Below are 21,740 nucleotides of genomic sequence, written 5' to 3'. Positions count from 1 at the left end.
AACGAAGAACGACCTTGCATTACGATTAGAAATATCGTAGCTTCGCTATACCTTGCCGTACCGTCTATACCGCAAAACGTTTCTACAAATATTCCGATAGCCCATGAAAAACGAAACTGCAACTCGTACACATATGCTCGCAACAAAGTTACTCAGGGTCTGCGCAAATTTTCAGGTCACCGCGAATTATACTAGTCAATTCGACGCGTTGCGTTTCAATCAACGTTTACAATTAACGAAGCTATTTCTGCGACGTTCCAGTTCGTTTCGCAACGTCCTCCAGTTCGTCTCCGTTTCTTTATCTCTGACACGAAATTGAAATGGTCGAAGGCAAAAAGCCCGGCTCGTACATCGATGCAAATCTCAGTACATGTACATTATTATACATTTGTACGCGTGGCAAGGAAACAAAGAGGAGGAGGAGCGAGTCGATCCGAGTTGAGTAGAGCCAAGTCGAAACGCACGGCGTATAGCTGCATTCCTGCAAGGTGAAGGGGCCACGCGAGGACCCTGGCGAGTAGCCGGGCCTGTAGGGCCCCAATGCGTTCGAGAACACGTCGGCCCTATGGCATGCGGTCGTCCGGGGTCATGGGAAGTTAAGTATGCTTCGCCACTTCAGAAGTAAACTTCTCAAACTGATTCGATGCCCGGTTTAATTGGATCGCCCGTTACTCCCTCGATTTTGCTCCACCTTCCTCGTTGATCATCTTCGACGATGGTTCTTCAACCCCCTGCGATAATTTTATCCGCCCGAGACAAGACCAGCGCAGAGATCCGTCTGATCCGCTGAGGGTGTTGACTTCTACCGAAGCTTTGATCTTTCGGTAATTTAAAGAGTCCATTCTGAGCGCACTTTGCATGCATGCGAGTCATCTTCGTACTTACTTTGTGCAACGGAATTTCGTTCGTACGAAATCCATTCATTGGGAGGAAGTTTTAGTTCGCTCGTATAACGATCCTCGAACCTTTCGTCTCGGTCTTCTTGTAGTTTTATGCGAGAGAAAGACTCTTAATGGAACTTATCTTGAAAAATGAAAACTCGACGCACATAGTTAATTATTCCTTCTTCGAATTGAACAAAGCGGGTTCCTTTACCTAGAGCATTGTGACTTTAATTGGAAAATTGATTTTTATGTAATTAAGGGAATCTGTATCTCTCGAAGTCACGAAGCACCGAAGCTAGGATTTCGCGTTTTATATACATCGTCGCTTCTCGTAAATCTCGTACTATCGCACGATATTTTCAATGTTTCAGGAAACTGGGCTTGGACCTGGTGCCCCGTCAGGGTGCTCATATGGTGGATCCGGAAACGATGTCAATCGTGGAACTCTATCACGTGGTAATTACTATGGCAGAACATTTTCCCAAAGACGTGATTTTACGATCGCCGCGAATTCCTGGTAAAACGAGTCCAAGAAACGGCGAATCCAAGAAATACGAACGGCTGACACGAAAAAAAAGAAAGAGGAAATAGCGAACGACGACTGGCGTTAGAGCTCGATATTTTTGAAGGGAAAGAAAGGGACAGAAGCAAAGCTTTCGAGCGTTCATACCTCGCTATAACGCGTATTGCTGAGGCTCATTGAAATTCTAGCTGGAATGCTGACCATTTCAAATACTCCGCAAGAATTGAAATGAAGTCAGCTCCGGGGGTGTATTCGGTGCACGGCCGTGCAACATGAAATTTTGAATGCTGCCGATCGTTCGATCGAAATTCCTATATTTGTAATTCGCCGTTTAGATATCTCGTCGCCGGACGGAATAGCGTTCGTCGAATACGAACGAGCGATCGCCGCGATTTGTACACCGATTGCCAGCGTACATTACGGCTCAAAAGTATCCTGACGCTTGTTTATTTTTCGCTAGATGTATCTTGATTGCGGAATTACCGATCGATCGAGCTGCAACGTTTTTATACTTCGTCGGTCATCGATGGTAGCTCGTCGGAGCTACGTGTAATGGAAGATTTACGCGGTGACAAATATTAAGATATATTGTCGTGGATACTCGTTAGATTTGTAGACTACTCGCGCCGTAAAGGATTCACGTAAATGCTGTTTTATAGTTATTAATTTTGTATAATTAATACGATAGCGTGTACGGTTCGCGGCGATATTTACGCATTTCCACTCACGTTCTATCGATTTCAGCACGTTCAAAGCGCGGAAAATTCGCAAGGGTCGTCGGCTAGGGGAACCCTCAGGCGGAAGGAGCACAGAAAGGTGCTCACCCATCACCTGTATTTCTGCATGAGGGATTTCGGCCACTCGATCGGCGAGGACACGGAAATCTACTTCTCCTTGTACGACGCGAAACGAAATCAATATCTAAGCGAACGTTTCCTGGTTCGAATCTCGAAAGAGGGATTCTCCAGCTTCATAGAGAAGATTCATAGTAATTGCACGATTTTTACGGATCTCGGCAATGCGGACCTTAGCAGGGATCTTTACATGGTCGCGCACGTGATGCGATGCGGCAGGATGCTTTACTCTGATTCGGGCAAAAACAAAGCGGGGACTGCCACTTACAGGAGACCCCACGGTGTCGCGGTCCTCTCGCTTGCCGAAGCCACGCAGGATCACACGGAGGAACTGGAAATGACGTTCAAGGTAAGCTGTAGCAAGTCGATCGATTTATCTGCCCGCTTTCCTTGTGCAGAAACTTTTCATCTACATTCCTGTTTGTCCAAAGTTTTATGAATTACTAAGACCTTCATAAAGAAAAAGGAGTGTAAAAGCTAAGACAAACGTTAAGGGTGTTCGAGCCACCAGTCTAAGCAGCATTGTCTTAGGTGTGCCAAGGGGAGGAAAAGGAGTTTCACCAATTACACGAGCAGATTATTCGTAACAACAAGTGTTCCCCACTTCCGGGCCAGCCTAATTACGGCATAGTGGTTTCACTGCGCGTCCTGCACGGCGAGTTGACTCAAGTTCGCGAGGAAAATCCACTGCTTTTCAAAAATATCTGTCTGACGAAGAAGCTAGGGTTCTCCGACGTGATCATGCCGGGTGACGTGAGAAACGACTTGTACCTGAAACTGGAACGTGGCGAGTTCGAACGAGGCGGAAAATCCACTGGGAAAAATATCGAGGTATTCGTCGATATCGAAATACGAACTGTAGAGACGCTTATCGTCAGTTACGATAACATTTCTGTCTAAACACGAATCTATAGGTGACGATTTTGGTCTTGGACGCGGATGGTCAACCTCTGGAAGAATGCTTGTTTGGCGCAGCCGGGATGGAGGGCAGTTCCGAGTATCAAAGTTTAGTTATATATCATCACAACAGCCCATCCTGGGCCGAGACAGTTCGATTGGCCATACCTATAGACAAGTTTTACGGAAGCCACGTCCGCTTTGAATTCCGGCACTGTTCCAGTACGTCGTGGAAATTTCTTTGTAGATTAAGAGCTTTTGGCATACCGAATATCCGCAGTTTTTAACATAGCATGCTTTTTTCTGACGCAGCACGCGAGAAGAACGACAAGAAATTGTTCTCCTTCGCCTTCGTGCGTCTTATGGAACCTGGGGGAGCTACTCTTCAGGATGGCCCCCATGAGCTATATATTTACAAGTGCGAAGATCGTTCCAAGTTGGATTCGTTAAGTTACCTCTCCTTGCCTAGTAGCGCTCGAGAACCGAATGCAACAGGTATGATCGAGAGAACCTTTTAGTTAAATTTTGTTGATTTTAGAAATTCTACTATTCGAATCTACGTATGAATCAAGCACTTTCGTCTCCTGTTCGTTTTCTTATTCATTTCTTACGCGTTTTTCAGGTTCACCAGCGTTTTCCAGATCCCCCAAAGAGGCCGTATTCGTACAAACGTTGCTTTGCAGCACAAAATTGACGCAAAACGTAGATCTCCTAAGCCTGTTGCAATGGAAGGCACATCCGGAACGAATATCAGAGGCTTTAGGTCGTGTACTGCGGCTGGACGGCGAGGAATTGGTCAAGTTTCTACAGGACATTTTAGATGCGCTCTTTTCCATGTTCCACACAGAGGATGGTAACTCCACGGCTCATTCGGGTTTAGTCTTCCAAGTGCTCGTCTCCATTTTCAGCCTTCTCGAGGATTCCAAGTTCGAGCACTTCAAACCTGTCATGGATGCTTACATTTCCGGCCACTTCGCCGCTGCATTGGTATATAAAGGTCTTCTAAGTAGCGTGCAACATTGTGCAGATTGGGTGACCGCGGCGGAGAAGCAAGAGCCTATAATCAAGTGTTTCCGTTCTCTGGAGTATATCTTCAAGTTCATCATTCAAAGTCGCCTATTATTCGCCAGAGCAACAGCTGGTCAATACGAGGACAGTTTCAAGCGTGATCTGTACTGCGTTTTCGCCGCATTGAACAAGATGTTGGGCATCCCGTACGAAATGGTGCTTCACTCTCAGATAGCTTTGCTTTACTCCATCTCGGCAGTCTTCGAACAGCTAGTCGCCGTGCTGCCAGTTCTCGAGGTGGCGAAACTCGCTTGCACGATGCTCGACTCGGTGCCAAGAGAACCACCGTTGCAGCTCACGCAGGCTAAATTAACGGCTATTAAAAATCTGACCACCTCGTTGTTGTTTCGCGAGGACAACGAGAGCAGGAATCTGCTGTTGGTTACGATGTGTAGACACTTGAGGATCCATTTGGTTAGACGAGAGGAACTTAGATCCTGTACGGAGATTCTAGGAGAAATCCTCAGCTTTTTATACAAAAGGGGGCGAGATACTAACAAAGTTAATAACTGTATTCAACACGACGTCGAGACCCTCTGTCTCTCTATCTTGGATGTATTGATACAGACGATTCTGATTGTAATAAATACCAGTGGCCCCGTGTTGGGCTGCCTGGTAGCTTGCTTGATAGGCTTGCTTCAGCTTCTAGACGAATACCATTACGTTCGACTTTGGGAGGAGCTAGCTCATACAGGCGAACGAAAACCCCTGAAGGATTTTCTTCTGAGAGTCTTCTTAGTTCTCCGCGATCTCGTCAGACAGGAAGTTTTTCCACCCGACTGGTTAGTAATTAGAATGCAGGCGAACAGTATTATCTTAAAGTCCCTGCAGGAACTCGCTCAACCTTTGGCGTCGCAAGCTAGCTTCGATTCGCAGCTCTGGTCCACGTATTTTAATCTAGCCGTAGCGTACCTCACTCAGCCATCTCTTCAACTCGAACAATTTTCGGAAGTGAAGCGTGAAAAGATCATTGAGAAATACAGGGACATGAGAGTGTTCATGGGCTTTCAAATACTCTCCATGTGGAATCATTTGGGTGATCGTAAATTGGAGTTTATTCCTGGAATGGTAGGCCCCTTCTTGGAAGTTACCTTAGTTCCTGAGAGTGAGCTGAGGAAGGCCACTTTGCACATCTTTTTCGATATGATGGAGTGCGAGCAACGAGCTCGTGGTAGCTTCAAATCCGTGGAATCGGAATTGATCGATAAACTGGATATCCTGATCAGCGAGAATAAAGGTGACGACGAGTACAGACAGTTGTTTAACACAATGTGAGTAGTCGTTTACTTTTGCTAGAACGTTTCTTATAAAAAATTCCATTTGTATAAATGCACATTTTTATGCACGTATGAGAGATTTATGGATGTAAGAGTGCGTAGAACATAATATGCAAAGATATATAAAATATTTAAATGTCTTATTATTTTAGTCGTGTACATAAAAATATGCGTTGGCATGAATATCCGCAGTCTGATCATTAGTACTTAGTAATATCATTAGCAATGATAGTTTTTCTATGTCATCATTAAAACTTTCATTTGCCATTTCATGCTGCTTTAGGGAGCATCTTAGCGCCGTGTAAGTGTGTCGCCTAGATTCGCAATTAAACTACATACATCTACACGCGCACGTGAACGGAATACTTAAATCATGCTATTCTATTTTTGTCCGTAGATTATTGGACAGAGTTCAGTCAGAAGATCCAACCTGGAAGGACAGCGGAACTGCTTTCATCACGTCAATTACGCGTTTGCTGGAAAGACTGCTAGATTACAGGAGCGTAATTCAGGGGGACGAGAATCGCGACAAGCGTATGTCGTGCACTGTTAATCTATTGGTAGGCGAGACATTACAAATTTGTATCAAAAACAAAAATAGAAATAACAATGGATCTTGATTTTTGTCTGCAGAATTTTTACAAGAATGAATTCAATCGTAAAGAGATGTACCTGCGTTATATTTACAAGCTTCACGACCTACATTTGGTAGCTGAAAATTATACAGAAGCTGGATTTACAATGAAATTATACGCCGATCAGCTTGGCTGGGGTTCTACAATTTTACCTGCTGATCACTTGCATCCGCAACAGCCGGAGTGGCAGAGAAAGGAGGTCCTTTATCATAAAATAATTCACGATTTGGATCGAGGCAAATGTTGGGAGAAAGGTATTCCTTTGTGTAAGGAATTGGCAGTGCTGTACGAGACTAGATTATACGACTATGCGAAATTAAGTCATTTACTGAAACTGCAAGCCAAATTACTCGACAATATATTGACACAACTTCGGCCAGAGCCGGAGTACTTTAGAGTAGGATTCTACGGTCTTAGTTTTCCTCTTTTCGTTAGGGTAGGTATTACTTGTAAATGAGATTAGGTCTAAAATAGATTTAATTAAACGTGACGAATTTAATCTTTTTTGTTGTGATTCTGCAGAATAAATTGTTCATCTATCGCGGTTTAGAATACGAGAGAATAGGGGCATTCACACAGCGATTACAGACTGAATTTCCAAGCGCACAAATATTAATGAAGAATTCACCGCCTGATGAGAGCATCCTTATCTCCGAAGGACAATGTAAGTTAATTCGTTGTTTTTTCTTCCGGTTCTTAGCTATATACTAACTACTAGGATGCTTATGCAATTTCTTATTTTTATGAACGTAATTAAGAAAGTAGAATCTGAATAGAGATTTGTTTCATCTAGTGAGTATATCAAGAGTACTTGGTAACACATTAAATGCAACATTTCAGATATACAAATTTGTAACGTCAAACCAATCCCCGAGGAGAACAGCCTAGCCTGTCGAGGAGCAGAAGTGCCAGAAAGAGTGGTCGCCTTTTATCTAGTTAATGACGTTCGGAAGTTCATCTTTGATCGACCACTTCACAGAGGCCCTGTTGACCGAGAGAACGAGTTTAAATCTCTCTGGATCGAAAGAACCACGTTGACCACAGAGGCGAAACTACCCGGTATACTTAGATGGTTTGAGGTGATCGAGAAGAGGTCTGAACTACTAGCGCCTGTACAATACGCCTGTGAAACTATGCTGAGCGTGGAGAGAGAATTGAGGAGACTTGTCGCGCAATACACTGCCGAACCTAACCGAAATATTAACCCCTTTAGCATGAGACTCCAAGGTATCATCGACGCGAACGTTATGGGTGGCATCACCAAATACCAAGAAGCCTTTCTTACTCCTGAATTCGCTAGACAAAATCCGGATATGGTACCACACGTAAACAGACTGAAGAGTTTGATTCTCGACCAAATGAGCGTTTTGGAGGCGGGATTGAATTTACACGGACAAATTGCACCAGCTGGCGTGCAACCGCTACACAAGAGACTCAACGAAAGATTTACACAGCTGAAACAAGGTCTTGGTCCGCTAGCAAGACAAAGAACAATTCATCAAGACAGCATTGTCAAGTAATTACAAATTGTGCTTTTTGTGCTTGCAAATAAACTTGCAAGAAAACAATCGTCTTTCAATTGAATTTTCGTATTTATTTTTCATTTCTTTAGTTCACCGTTACCTCCGTTACCCGTTAACGAAAAGCAACGTCCAGCTACGTTGGAAACGGCAGGTTGCAGAATTTCTCACGCGGACAGCGATGGCCTACCTGAAGATGAAGGTTTCTACACAAGAGTAGACGGTGGGCCACCACCTATACCGCAACGTGAAGTTCGGCCACGTTCTGTGGGCTATGGGACTACTCCGCCTAGACCCACGCATCAAAGATCTCTGAGCAAACCGTTAAGTCCGAAGTTACCATTGAGACATTCTTTACCTACGCCAACGGATGGAGTGGATCAGACCGGTCTAAGAACGTCATGGAGCGAACCTGGTCCTGAATCAGCTCCGCCATTGCCTCCTAGAGGTTGCAGTAAGTTTCATGTTTGCGCAGAGCAAATAGAGATCTCACACCGGTTTGCGACGTTAGCTATATTCTTACAATGTACAATCAGTATTATTTTAACTTACAATGTCGACATTTATGGACCATTCAAATCTTGTAGACACAGATGTTGAAGTACTTGTGTAATAATTGCGCAACACTGTGCTACGATAAGAATGTTCTAATTTTTCACGTGGCTTGGAAGAGTTTGTAATTCATTAGTCCATGAACCATGTGCAGTTTTTCTAATTATGAACCGATCGATTAATAACTTCAAGTTTCTATGACTATTTGAATATTTAAATATTTGAATTTCTGTACTAAGCTGTACGAAAGCTGATTGAAAATTTAACGTTGCAGCGCCTGATAAGAGAGATTCGAATACAAACATTGTAGTACCACCCGCACCGCCAAAACGTTTAGCGTACAAACGTAACACAGAGTGGAGCACGGACGATGATTCGGAAGCACAAAATGAGCCGAATGACCTTCGCGATAGCGGTATATCAACTGCTAGTTTATTAGATTTCCAGTCGCATTTGACTAACTTAAATAATCTCGGTTACGAGGACTTCGAACCACGGGCAAGGTGCAACGACATTATGAATATTTCACCTCCGTCTGTAATAAATGCGCTGAACGTCTCTACAGGAAATTTCGCGAACGTTACATTCCAAGGGTCACATTCTTTACCAGGTCAAGAGGTAATAGTTTCTTCGTCTAAAATTTTCATTGTCTTTTACGTATCGTCGTTATCGACGCGATTGTAATTCATTTGTCACTTTTAGGTGAGTCCACCACCGATACCGCCGAAAGCACATCAAGATACCCCGTCGGCTCCATCGACCTTGGAAAGAGTATCGAATCGCTCACAGTCTCATGGTCATTCGGAAAATTATTCGGTACCGAAACTCCAAACATTGTCTATGGCGTCTGATACCGAAAGCACTGTGTAGCAACGACGATGAATTTCCTAGTCCTAGCGGTTAATTGTGATGTGCGTGTGCCACAGTCGAGCAGATCCGATTGTAGAATGGTATATAAATCAGTGGAACTTCGATGACTTGTACGATCATTGGCAAACACGTAACTAACAATTGAATCTAATTGGATTTGCACAGCAAGGTCTCTGACATTTGCACATCATATATATTATATCATATATATTATATATATATATTATATATATTATATATATTATATATATAATATATATATATATTTCGTTATTATGCGTAAGAGAATCTTGTAATACTCGAAATGAAATCTTCTAATGCGTAACTTGACATGGATTACACCCACCTGTGTATAACGTACCTTAGTAGAAGCATGATATCGAAACGCTGACTACGACCAAGGCTCATCGATGACGATTTGGTAATAGACGTTCCGAAGTGTATTCAAATTCAATTGAACAGAAGCTGTCTGGTAGCGCTTGGCGTTCACGCGATATCGTATTGACTTTGTGTTAGAGATGACGATCTTCCGAACATTAACCTAACTATATATTTTGTAATTTATTTATATTTTCAATGAGAATAAAGGTAATTTTTATCAACGATATTGGTGCAGATCCATGCAAACACCGTAATATCTAAGCAACTAATAAGAGAAACAGAATAAATGAACGGAATGTAGAAAATTCGCGGTCATCCGATGAAGGATATGTATAAATTATGTATTTTGTCACATTCTTTTCATATAAATATATACAAAACTATGGAAATTGCGCCGCACAGTTGTACGATTCTTCCACATGGCATGTATAAAACATTGTAAACTTCTTAAAAAAAAAAAAGGAGGGAGAGAAAAGAAAATGAAGGAAGAAAATAGAATCTAAATATAAAGTGAAATTGGAATGTATACATTGCACAATACTGAGTTTAAAAATTAAGGTACTAGAGAAAGTGATATTAATTACACGAATGATGAAATGAACTAGAGATCATATGTCTTGCGACCATTCGTCGCGTTTATCGTTAACGAAGAAGTCGAAAGAGTCGCTTCCGACTGAAGCTGGAATCACACGAAACGAAATACCGACAAGCGTATGTATATAGATACGTACAGGCACTCACACATACATACTAATCCATATGGCTAACTTTGTAAGTACAGTCATGGCCGCTCTTAAAATATACCTTAGAGCAATTACCACTCTAAGAAATATATATATATCTATATCTATATATATATATATTTAATCATTTGAATTTTAAGCTAATAGTACGTTATATTACTTTGTACGGTGTTTGTTTGTAGCACGGAGATCGTCATACTGACGTTTCCGCATTAGTATCCTTCCTGAAACAACAAAAATTAAAAAGAAATTACCAACCTACATTATCACGTTAAAGCTTCAAACTCAGTGTGACTTTTACTTTATCATACTTTTAATAGCGTAATAAATAGTTCTAGAGGTATGTAATATTCCTACAGACGCTTACCTCTTCACTAATTGTCACATTCCAGGGTAAGCGTAAATTATAAAGCAAATGAACTTAGTTAAACTATATCGATACCATTTGTTGTGACGCAAGATATTTTTCTCAAATGTAATACATCATACTTACTCGGTCTCCGTAATGGTCTGTTCGTATTGTTGCTGCTGCTGTTGTCTGAGCGCAGCCAATTCATTGCTATGCTGTAAATCGTGAGTCAGTGAACTGGACAATATTCTACCGCTCATAGGTAGAATATATTCCGGTGAATCTTCCAGCACAGTCGGTGTCATTTTGCCGCGCTTTAAGCTACCGTATCTTTCCGAGCCACTGAGGTTATCGTGTTGAGAACCATGTAGACTCTGCCCCCTCTTCAGACTTCCATATCTTTCTGAGCCACTCAGATTCTCATGGTTTGAATTTTGCGAGTGATGGCTCATGCTGGATGCGAGAATGCGCGAAGAAATGGGTAGCATGTATGGAGTAGGTGAGACAGTGTGATCTTCCTCAGCTGTATATGGGAACAAGTATTTTTCTCCCAAGTGATGAAGCTTCTCTTCCCCTTCCGAATAATTTTCATCCGGTTGACTCTTCTGAGGCGAATTCATTTCGGGATAAGGCAGTGGATTCGGACTAGAAGTCTTGTTCGAGGCCATTTCGTTGTCGGACATGGTACCTCCAGACCATTGACTTCCGCGCACGTCTATTACTATAAATAAAAAGGTTGTTGAAATTTGATTTGAAACATTCTAATACTATAAGGTTTTAGAGCTTATCGAGGATTACCATTTGATGATAAATATGCTTCTGGTAACTGAGAACTCCACCTAGGCGCGTAAATTGGTTTAATGTTTGGGAATAGTTCGGTGTTTGAGCAAAGTATGTTCAAGTGTTCGGTAGGATTGCTGTGAATATTAGGCAAATAATTGTGTGCGACTGGTTGCTGCGTCGAGACGCCCATATTTCGGTGCGACCTTGACGTAACATCTTCTTCGTCGGAGCTGTGCGAACTCGCAAGATCTAAGCTTCTTCCGCCACCTTCTGCTTGGGATCCGTCTGAATCTGATTCGGAATCTCTACGTTGATTCCTTGGTTCTGTCGCTTCTATGAATTGTTATAATTATTAGAAGTAACAGCGACTTCAGATCAAACTTGACTCCAACAAATACCTTGTCTAGAATGTAACGTTGATCTATGGCTTCTAGAAGACATATAGGGATCTCTGTCACTATTATAATTGCTCGTGGATGTTGACGTATGCCTTAAATGTGTATCGCTACGATAGGGGCTGGACCCAGTTTTATTTGTACTTCGTGAAGTTGTACTACTCGTCGAGACTCCTACGTGGACTCTCCTACACACGGACTCTGCTCCACTATACGTTGACGAGTACGCCAACGCAGACCGCTGTAATATTATTCAAGTTAGAAAAGTTACTTTTTCCGCTCTTAATTTAATACAATCGAATTAAATTATTTGACGTACCGAGTGACCGTTTACGTTCTGGCTGCTGCTTCCGTTTCCCATACTTCCTTCTAACAAAGGTGTCTTTTTCCCAATGCATCTCAATAAACTTAAATACAGATTCCTTCTTACTCTACCATTAATGAAGCAATAACCAACCAAACTAAATGACGCATGAACGACTACTGCTATACTAAGCAGGTATGACAATGTTGGAGAATTTTCGGAGGCATTGAGAACTGTCAGAGTCCATGTAGATCCAAGTAAAGGTAACGAAGCTACCGATAACCAGAGTAACGTTCTTAAATTTCCAAAACCCATAATGTGTTCTTTTAATGTAAACGCCGCTCGTACTGACATGACAAGAATGCAGAAGTTCACAAAAACTGCTAGGCAAACTGGTCCTATCAAAGACCAAATCACGGTTTCATAAATTGATAACCAACAGCTGAAATAGATCAAATATTTGTCATTAACAACGTTTCTTTTGTTAGAATAATTAAGTAAAAGGGATAGAACTATACGAACAAATAAAAGTTTCCGTATTGATCGGCTCTAACGCCGATAGTCAGTCCAACAATGATAGCTGGAGCTCCATAGCCCATTGTATAGTAGAATCTCATTTGTCCATGGTTCACGTCTCTCATTTCGGTTAACATCCGATATAGATGAATGGAGTCCACCAAAGTCCACGAGAATGTACTCAACCAAGCATAGTGTAAACCAATGGCCGTTAGTTTACACGGAAACTCATTCGAGACTAGAGGACTTCTGGCTTTGAGCGCGATCAAGTAGAGCACTTCGGCGAAGAAAACGCACATTACCAAATTTTTATGGATACTATTCGAATTTGTACCACCGCCTCGTATCAAAGCCAGAATGAGTAAGGCAGATAATAGCAAAGGCAACGCGAGCATAAACGCACTATAGCTCGTTACATCTTCCAGTAAAGACGGTTCTGGGACGTATTCTGGATCAAGTACGTCCGTTAGTATTGCAAAAGTGGATAACTGGAAACAGGAGCAGTTTACGATGGTGCCGAAAGACAGAGAATCATCCTCGACTTCCGTAGTACAACCTATTCGGCTCCATTCACCGATTCTGTAACACACAAACAAATTGAAGATGAACGATTCGGTCTGAATAGAGTTCAAAGCGCGAATATAAAGTGTTACAGAGCGTACCCTCTAATTGTACTCCAATGTACACATTGTGGATTGGTTCTAGTCTTGAACTCATCCTTCTCGCTGAGCCAAAGACTAATTTGAACTGGAGATTGCAAAGGAATTCCAGTCAGAGACTCGTAACCGTCATCCGAAGGTACTAAAACGGATACTGTTACGACTGGCGAGCCTACCGCTACTTCTACGCCCCATCTAACTGCTACGGAATCATCGAATCTGAAAAAAAATGAATTATAATTGATATTGCTAATCCATGCGAGATAGCGAATATGATTATTTACCTTTGAGGCAGCAGGGCACCTAATTGCTTATATTGCACGTAACTCAACACAGCCTTTCGATTGACCAAACTTTTTTTAACATTTAATTCCCCTTGCATTAGAGGTTTTATGCCTAATATATTAAGAGGCACTCGTATCTTTGAATATGGATCGAATCTGCTTGGATCGGCCATGTAATTGTTATACTTTGGGAAAGTAATTGACGGGCCGAAATGAGCAGGGGACGACAGGAACGCAGAAGTATCAGGCAAGACAACCTTCTGATCCGCTTCAGTTGGCCTTACCGTAGACGCTGACGGATCATCCATGTATTCTGCAGTCTCGTATCCGAATAAACTTTCAGAAGTTACTACATCTAAACCTAATACTGTAAGAATAAATCACTCAAGATCAATAAATTGTAATGAATCATTCAATTTGAACAATTACAAATAATTGTAAATGTTATTGACTAGAAAAGAGAAAAAGATATTCGTTTTGCTTACCAACATTAGTGTCGACTACTTCAAAAGGATTGGTAAAAGTATCATGTTGAGACGCAGTCAAGGTCTTCAAATAATTCGCCATTGCATCCAAAATCTTGTCAGGAGTATCACCGTTAAGCATCTCAATCCTCGACCATTTCTCCGCATATTTGGATTTCAGAATATAGCTAGAAATGCCAACCAAATGAGAAACGTAATCTTTATCTTGACTATGAGTCAAGTTCAATCCGACCAAACTCTCCTCATACTGCAACAATGCTATCAGCAAGGATTCTGCGATCAACAGATCAGCTCCGTACAAGTCTTTGGTCGCGTTCACCGCTCTGTGCACGTCTTTTGCTATTTTAACAGCGACATAGGTATTCAAAGTCAAATCCTTGGTCTCTAACGCGGCTAGCTGATGTCTTTGCTCGATGAACGCTTCTGAGGTGCAGTTAAAGAGATCAGGTTCTTGCCAACCACCCAGTTTGTCGTCACAGGATCTAGAAGTCTTTCCTTCAGCGATATCAGGACAATCCTCGACAGCAGTCATTCCAAACTTGGTCCTCGGCCACCATAAACCTTCGGCGTAAGATCTAGGACACCCATCATACACCACCTCGCAGCCACGAAGAGTGACTTCGGCATATGGATTGGGACACGCCGTACAAGACCGTCCAATGACCCCGATTCTGCACCGGCACTGTCCAGTCTCGGTGTCACAGCGAGGACCGAAGCTTCCGGTTGCATAACATTCGCATGGAATGCACTCCTTTTTACCAGAAGGTTGATAGTGATTCTCCTTACAGTAACATTCGCCTGTAGTCTTATTGCATGCAGGATCATAGCCCTTGGACTCGTCGCAATGACATGGCCCGCACACAGGCGAGCCCCACCAGGTTGCCGGGCAAGGTTGGTCAGCTTTAATCTCGCAGTAGTCTCCGGAGTATTCTGGCGAGTTACAATCGCATCTGTATCCCCTACGAGAGGCCGTATCCTCGATACAGGTTCCAGTACTGTTACAGGGATTCAAATCGCAAACGCGGTCGCAATTACGTCCTACGCGACCGGTCGCGCAGACGCACTCGCCCGCTTGCCATTTTGGAACGCAAATCGATGCCTCCGGACAGTCGACGTTGCACTCGGCCTCCGAGCTGCAGCCGGTCGCGACGTTCTCCTGAACGGTCGGTCTTAATAATACGCTCTGGTTGCTGCCTATACGAATGTCCTGGAGGCAGCCGTCGAAATATGGTAGCTCGGTGTTCATCGATTGCTCCGGTCCACCGACCAGGATCCTACCGATGTACAGACCCTGTAATTTCGCTGGTAATGACGAGGATATGGGCCTATTCCGGTAATCGATATCGAGAGAGACGTGACCACTTTGCCAGATGATCTCCACTCTGTGCCATTCGCCATCGGCGACGTCGTTCCATGTTTGAATGATGTCCGCTCCGTCTAACAGAGCAACTAGTTTACCCTCTCGGATCTCGAGCAACGCAGAACTGTTTTGCCCTATTTGCACGCTCATGACGAACGCCTGCTTGGATCGCGTTCTCAGACTAAGCGCTGTTAACCAGGGAAGCTGGATTGGTCTTAGCAAAGGATTAAAGCTGAGCATTCCGTCACCGTGGAAGTTCCATGGTTTACCGACTTCGTCAGCGCAGGTAGGTCCAGCAAAATTCTCTTCGCACTCGCAAACGAAACCGGACCATATCTCCCGACACTTGCCGTTATTTTTGCACGGAGTCGATGAACAGAAAGAAACCTTCTCCGGGCAACCAGGGTTAGTGCCATTGTCGGCTACAAATGAATTTAGGTCGATGAAAATATGATCGATGTACAGGTCGCTGACGCAACCCACGAAATCTTTGTTTCTGATGCGAAAACTGGATGGTATAGCAGGCAGGCCACCTAATTGTAAAGGTCCTGTTAGATCTAAGAATCGATGACACGTCTCGGTGACGATGCTACAACGTTCCTCCAACACTTGTTCGCTTCTTCCCGCGCAAGACCACCTCGATCCAAGCCTTTTGCCGTATTCCAAAGCGAGAGCAACGTCACAGTTGTCAAGCGAGATCGTTACAGTTTTATTTATGTAAGAGACTTCCACTTCGTGCCACTGACCATCAGATACTCCACCAGGTATGCTGGCACTCGCTCGGGTAATCTCGTCACCAAGGGAAAAACTGAACTGTACCTCGGAATCGATTATCTCTAAAGCTATGAAGTCGTGTTTCTCGTTGTATCGCCCGTTGTAAAGCAAAAGACCATTTGCTCCTTCGGTAGCGAATCTCAATTTGATATGCAGTCTGTGTCTTTGCCTTAGAGACGCGAACGTGAGGAACGTTGCCGACCCAAAGCTACGAGCTTTCAGCTCGCACAGTGGAGTCACGCTTTCTAGAGTTGTCACAGGGCAACCTTCGCACGTGAAACCGCCAGTCGTTTTCATGGTACACTGGGAGCCTCCTTTACAGATCCCTGGAGCGCAGGAATCCTTATTCAACGAGATTTCGCAGTTTTCTCCCGCGAATTCAGGGCCGCAGAAACATGCGTATCCTCCTTCTCTTCTGTAACAAGTGCCATCGTTCATGCACGGATTCGAGTAGCATAAGTTAACCTCCGTGTCGCATAAGTAAGATTCTTTGCTACCAGTGAAACCCTTCGCGCATCTGCACGCGAAGGTCGTTACTGGATATATAGGTCTAAACAATACAGTATCGCTACTAGCGAATCCAGAAGCGTTTCCAAACTTTAATACCGTTACGCATTCCTCGAAATTCAAACAGGGTTCTCTGACGCAAAGATTATCGTCGAACGGTAGCACCGTAACTGTGGCCAGTCTCGCCAGTATACCCCTGTTCAGATACACACGTTCTTGAAGAAATTGCGGGCTGTAAAACTCGTCCGTCACGCCTGGTTCTACTTTACGCGCAGAGAAGCTCACGTTTAGGATCTTCCCATTTACATTGGCGTCCTCCTGTATGCTAAAGAGAAAGATGTTCTCTCTGGGGCACGGGATAATTGCTGCCAAACCATCCAGAAAATATCCCAGCAGAGGACTGAGGAAAGCCTCGGCCGTCATATCGTCTAATCTAACGGTGATGGAATTGAGGAGCATCTTATCGGTGATGAGGCGCACCGAGAGAGTCATCGTGGCCTTGACCTCGTTGATACCGTCCGTGACGGACACCTCCATCGTCGCGACACGTGGTACATTCGTGTTCAATTGCGGCGACAGTCGGATTTCACCGGTGGTTCTGTTCAAGTCGATCAAATTAGCATTGTTTCCAGCAAGCACGGTGTATGTTAACTTATCCGTGACGTCCGCGTCCACAGCAGGTATCTTGCCTATGGGAGCGGTCGGAAAGAAATCTTTGAAATTATTGAATATAATTTGAAAGTCCTTCAATACGGGCGCGTTGTCATTCACGTCGGTTACTAGTATCTGAACTAGAGCATCCGATCGCAAAGGAGGCGAAGCGGCACGCACGACTAACTCGAACTTTTTCTTTGGCGACTCGTAGTCCAGTTCTTCGAGCGTAATCAGTTCCGCGCGATCCGCACCTGATCTGACATTCAGGGCGAAACTGTTTGAATCCTCGCCTCCTATCACGGAATACTGTACAACGGCGTTTGGTCCTTCGTCCGGATCGTGCGCGTAAATTTCACCGACGGTTGAACCGATCGGTGAATTTTCGGCTATGTAAAGAACGATCTTGTCGTTCTCGAAAGCGGGTGGAGAATCGTTCACATCCTGTATTTTAATTGTCACTGGCACTACCGTCGAGAGAGAGGGAGATCCTCTGTCCATCGCAACTGCTTTCAGAATGTACATGGCGACAGATTCTCTGTCCAATGGCTTGGCTGTTCTAATTACACCCGTGCTTGAGTCTATAGCAAAGGCGCCATCCCCGTCGTCTTCCAAAGCGTATCTCACCTAAAATAACGATACAATGATAGACACGATTTCTTATTATAACACGGTGTACTTTAAATACAAACGACTCAAACTATTTACCTATTACACTTAACTTTTTACTCTTAATACTTTACTATTAACGCTTACTATCAAGACTGTTACGATATGTCGTTCAATTTTTTTACCGCTACGACTATATCTCGTCCGCTTCAAAAGAATTTCAAAAGGATTGATCAACGAAATTGGAATTGTTCTTACTCTGCCATTGAGATCTGTATCCGCGTCGGTGGCGGAAACTCTGAGAACACTAGTACCACCCGCAACATCTTCTGGAATGGATCCTTGGTATTGAGGAGATTCGAAAACAGGAGCGTTGTCGTTCACATCCGTAACGGATATTTCCACGTTGATGGTATCCGATAAAGGTGGCACGCCTCCGTCTCTCGCGGTAACAGTTAGGAAATAGCCAGGTACAAGTTCACGATCCAAAGTACGAGTGGTTGTGATAGCTCCTGTTTGTGGATTTATAGTAAATTCGGACGCTGACTCTCCACCATCGGTGCCTAAGCTGTAGGTGATTTGAGCATTCTTTCCAACGTCTGAATCGGTCGCGCTGACGACGAGAACTGTTGTGCCAATGGGCGCATCTTCGAACAGTGACACAGCGTACGGTGTGTTCTCAAAAACCGGTTCAAAATTATTGGCGTCCGAGACGTTGACATAAACGAGAGCTGTGTCGGTTCTACCACCGCTATCGGAGGCCGTAACAGTAAGAACGAACCTCTTTTCTTGCTTATAATCGAGCGGTTGAGCTACTGTTATCAAACCACGTCCATTCTGAGACGCGATCGAGAATCGACCTCTGGTATTGCCAGCGGTGATTTCGTAATGTATCCTAGCGTCCTCGTCAGGATCGGTCGCCGTGACAGAGGTGACAGGAGTGCCCGGGGGATCGTCTTCAGAGACCACAGCTTCGTAGTTCTTAGGGTCGAAATAAGGATCGTTGTCGTTCACGTCGGTTACGGTGAGTATCACGGTAGCGCTCGCAGATTTTGGTACTTCACCAGAGTCCGCTGCGATCACGGTGAACTGGTACCTAAATAAAGAGTTTAATCAATTGAGATATAACGAGAGACGATCGTCAATTTTCATTAATATCACTCATAGGTAGTATCTAGTACCGAGACTAAAATCGACGATGATCGAAGGTAACCAAACAAAATTGTTTGCCATCGATAATGATTACCAGAAACCAAAAAATATTTTCTCCTTCCATAATGATCATCGATAGCCAAATCTACTTAACCGCATTCCGATCATTTACGACGATTATTCCTAACCAGAAATTATTGAAATCAAACTATGAACTCCTATAGCATAATTTTTTAATTTGGATCGTGACAGTTACGATCCTTAAACGTAACTGTACCTTGAGCATTGCTCACGATCGAGCTGTTTCGTTGTATAGATCCACCCAGTCTCCGTGTTAACTGTTATGGGGAAGTTTTCGGTGGAAGCTCCGGAGAAATCTCGCGCCCCTATAGTGTACTTTATTTGAGCGTTCGCACCCTCGTCAGCGTCGTACGCCTGTATCCTCAGCATCGAGTATCCTATAGGAACGTTCTCCGACACGGACTCTTGAAAGTGACTGGTATAAAATCGCGGCGCATTATCATTCACATCTCCTACGTGCACTAACAACTGCGTAGTGTTCGACCTGGCTGGCGAACCGCCGTCCTGAGCGCGTATAACTATCTTGTAACTCCTGGTGGATTCGTAATCCAGAGGCTTGACGAGAGCCACGTCGCCGATCATAGAGTCTATGGAAAAAGTATTCTGCGTGTTTCCACCGATTATGGCGTATCGAACAGCCGCGTTGTTCCCTGAATCCGCGTCCGTTGCGCGTATGCGCGCTATCACCGGATTCGCCGTGTAATCCAAGTCCTCCGGTATCCAAGCAGAGTACGTACGTTCAGTGAATTGAGGGTAATTATCATTATCGTCTAGCACGCGGACGACCAGCGTGGCGTTCGCGGATTTTCGCGCGGAAGGTGGTGTCGCCTGATCGGACACGCTCAGAATGACCGTGTACACCTCGGTCTTTTCTCTGTCGAGAGGCGTACGCGTTGTAACAACACCGGTTCTCGGATCTATCCTGAAGGTCAGAGCGTCGTCGGCGTTCGCCACTCCACTGCCGCTAGTCGTCGATAAGATGGAATATTCGACTTCGGCGTTTCTGCCTGTATCTTGGTCCGTAGCTTTGACCGTAACAACCGTAGAACCAACCGGTACACCCTCTCTGATAGAAGCCTCGTCTTCCGGCCACTCGAAGGTTGGCGCGTGATCGTTCGTATCCAGGACGTTCACCTGTAAGGTGGTAGTACCGGTTCTCGGAGGGAACGAGTCGTCCACGGCAAGTACCCGAAAATAGTGAACGTCCACGCTCTCTCTATCTAATCTAGCGCGTGTCGTAACCCTTCCCGTAACTGGATCCAAGACGAGTAACGCCTGTGATCGTGCATCTAACAGAGAACTCATGGAGTAACGAACCGTGCCTCCTTCAGGATCCCTGGCTCTGACGGATGTTACGTACGCGCCAGGTTCTTTTTCCTCTTCGACGACCGCAACGTACAGGGATTGCTCGAAATACGGAGACTGATTCTTCAATTCTCTGCGGACTCGCCTGCCGAGATCCGTGTCGTCCAGTTGACGGTGATGAAAGACGATCTTCAGACGATGTTCCGCGTCGGTTAACCGCGATTCAATGCCGCATCTGAGGTTCATCGACACGGAGATTTTCCAAAGAGGATCCACCAGGCATTGCTCCGTTGCCGAGACCAAATCTCCTGCTGCACCTTCGATCAGAAACCTGGGATCCGCTACGCCACCCCACCTAGTCTCGCACTCTTTTAGGGCAGTCTGTGGAAGGAAGTCTCGCAACGCTGCTACCAGTTGAGACGTTCTAAGGCAAACCTCCGTGAACCTGTTGGCAGACAGAAGAACAGCATGCGAATCTTATTATCCCTTATCGCGATTACCGTTGCTTGTTTCCCGGTAAAACTGCGCGCGTTAACCACTACGCTGTCACGTCACGTGAATTAATCATAGAAAAATAGGAACGAAGCTCGCATAGCAGTTAATGCGGCGAGCTAATTACCAGCAGATTATCTAAATGAACATCAGCCACGAGGAGTCTCCCGTTGGATCGACGTATTCGATTGTCCGAGAAGTAATTTCCTATATTGTAAATTTAAATCGAATTAGATCTCATCGATTCGGATATCATCCTTCTCACTTTCATCGTTTCTTTGTTTTGATCGCGTACAAAAATCCCGAATATCAATTTTCTTCGTTCAATCTCCTAACTAAATCTCTTCATGTACGTGCTAACGTTATTTATCGAGTCATGGGAAAAAACGAAGGGAGTATTTTCATACAGCGATGTAAAAGGTACGCGAAACAATGAAAACGACAGGCTCGTAATTCGCTAAGAACCGAAGATTCACCTCTCGGTGCTGGGCATAGCGTACGAGGCCAAAGTCTCCGCCATCCATCCCCTGGTAGCAGCCAAATCTCGATTCTCTCCGCCACAACCGGTGATCAGGATCCTGAGTGGCAGACTGTAGTAGTCGATCGTCGGTCTGCCTAACCTTGAACTGGTCGAGTCCACGTAGAAGGTGAAGATTCGCGGATACTGAAGACCGTCGCAGCTCAAAGGTCGCGCCAACGTGACCCGGCCAGTGTGAGGATGCACCTTGAGCAGCTTCCTGGCAAACCAGGCGGTCCTTTCGTTCGAGACCTCGTACTTTCGACGCCCACCCAGCTGCGGTACACCTGCCTCGAAAACCACGCTGCCGGCG

The 21,740-nt window shown here is 44.4% G+C and overlaps 2 protein-coding genes across 5 annotated transcripts in view; one reads left to right on the top strand and one right to left on the bottom strand.

Annotated features, from left to right (window-relative positions):
* LOC100744181 (dedicator of cytokinesis protein 3) overlaps positions 1-9,850 on the top strand; it is a 55,996-nt gene extending 46,146 nt beyond the window's left edge. The window contains exons 1-16 of one of the 4 annotated variants that reach the window (XM_024368187.2): positions 277-824; positions 1,256-1,340; positions 2,152-2,610; positions 2,793-3,092; positions 3,176-3,380; positions 3,471-3,653; positions 3,781-5,497; positions 5,787-5,804; positions 5,901-6,063; positions 6,137-6,574; positions 6,661-6,802; positions 6,979-7,654; positions 7,751-8,112; positions 8,485-8,828; positions 8,913-9,271; positions 9,329-9,850. In XM_024368187.2, the coding sequence (XP_024223955.1) occupies positions 1,296-1,340; positions 2,152-2,610; positions 2,793-3,092; positions 3,176-3,380; positions 3,471-3,653; positions 3,781-5,497; positions 5,787-5,804; positions 5,901-6,063; positions 6,137-6,574; positions 6,661-6,802; positions 6,979-7,654; positions 7,751-8,112; positions 8,485-8,828; positions 8,913-9,080 (5,220 nt within the window). In that variant the 5' untranslated portion in view covers positions 277-824; positions 1,256-1,295 and the 3' untranslated portion in view covers positions 9,081-9,271; positions 9,329-9,850. Of the gene's footprint in view, positions 1-276; positions 825-1,255; positions 1,341-2,151; positions 2,611-2,792; positions 3,093-3,175; positions 3,381-3,470; positions 3,654-3,780; positions 5,498-5,786; positions 5,805-5,900; positions 6,064-6,136; positions 6,575-6,660; positions 6,803-6,978; positions 7,655-7,750; positions 8,113-8,484; positions 8,829-8,912; positions 9,272-9,324 lie in introns of those variants that run through there. The other 3 variants (XM_003490131.4, XM_012386601.3, XM_012386602.3) reach the window with 3 other exon arrangements.
* Positions 9,851-10,074: 224 nt separating this feature from the next.
* LOC100744066 (protocadherin-like wing polarity protein stan) lies at positions 10,075-21,553 on the bottom strand. Its single transcript, XM_024368185.2, has 13 exons — positions 21,387-21,553; positions 19,310-20,863; positions 18,139-18,976; positions 13,980-17,898; positions 13,495-13,861; positions 13,214-13,429; positions 12,558-13,130; positions 12,051-12,477; positions 11,735-11,972; positions 11,352-11,669; positions 10,698-11,274; positions 10,572-10,578; positions 10,075-10,428 (listed from the first exon to the last, which is right to left on the bottom strand). Exons 1-13 carry the CDS (start codon positions 21,428-21,430, stop codon positions 10,417-10,419), a joined length of 9,090 nt encoding a protein of 3,029 aa, XP_024223953.1. The 5' UTR covers positions 21,431-21,553; the 3' UTR covers positions 10,075-10,416.
* Between the last annotated feature and the right edge of the window lie 187 nt (positions 21,554-21,740).

This window comes from Bombus impatiens, unplaced genomic scaffold (assembly GCF_000188095.3).
Source record: "Bombus impatiens unplaced genomic scaffold, BIMP_2.2 scf_0403, whole genome shotgun sequence".
In the NCBI taxonomy this organism is placed as follows: domain Eukaryota; kingdom Metazoa; phylum Arthropoda; class Insecta; order Hymenoptera; family Apidae; genus Bombus; species Bombus impatiens.
Note: the sequence above shows the minus strand (reverse complement) of the source record. Positions and strands in the feature narration are given on the sequence as shown.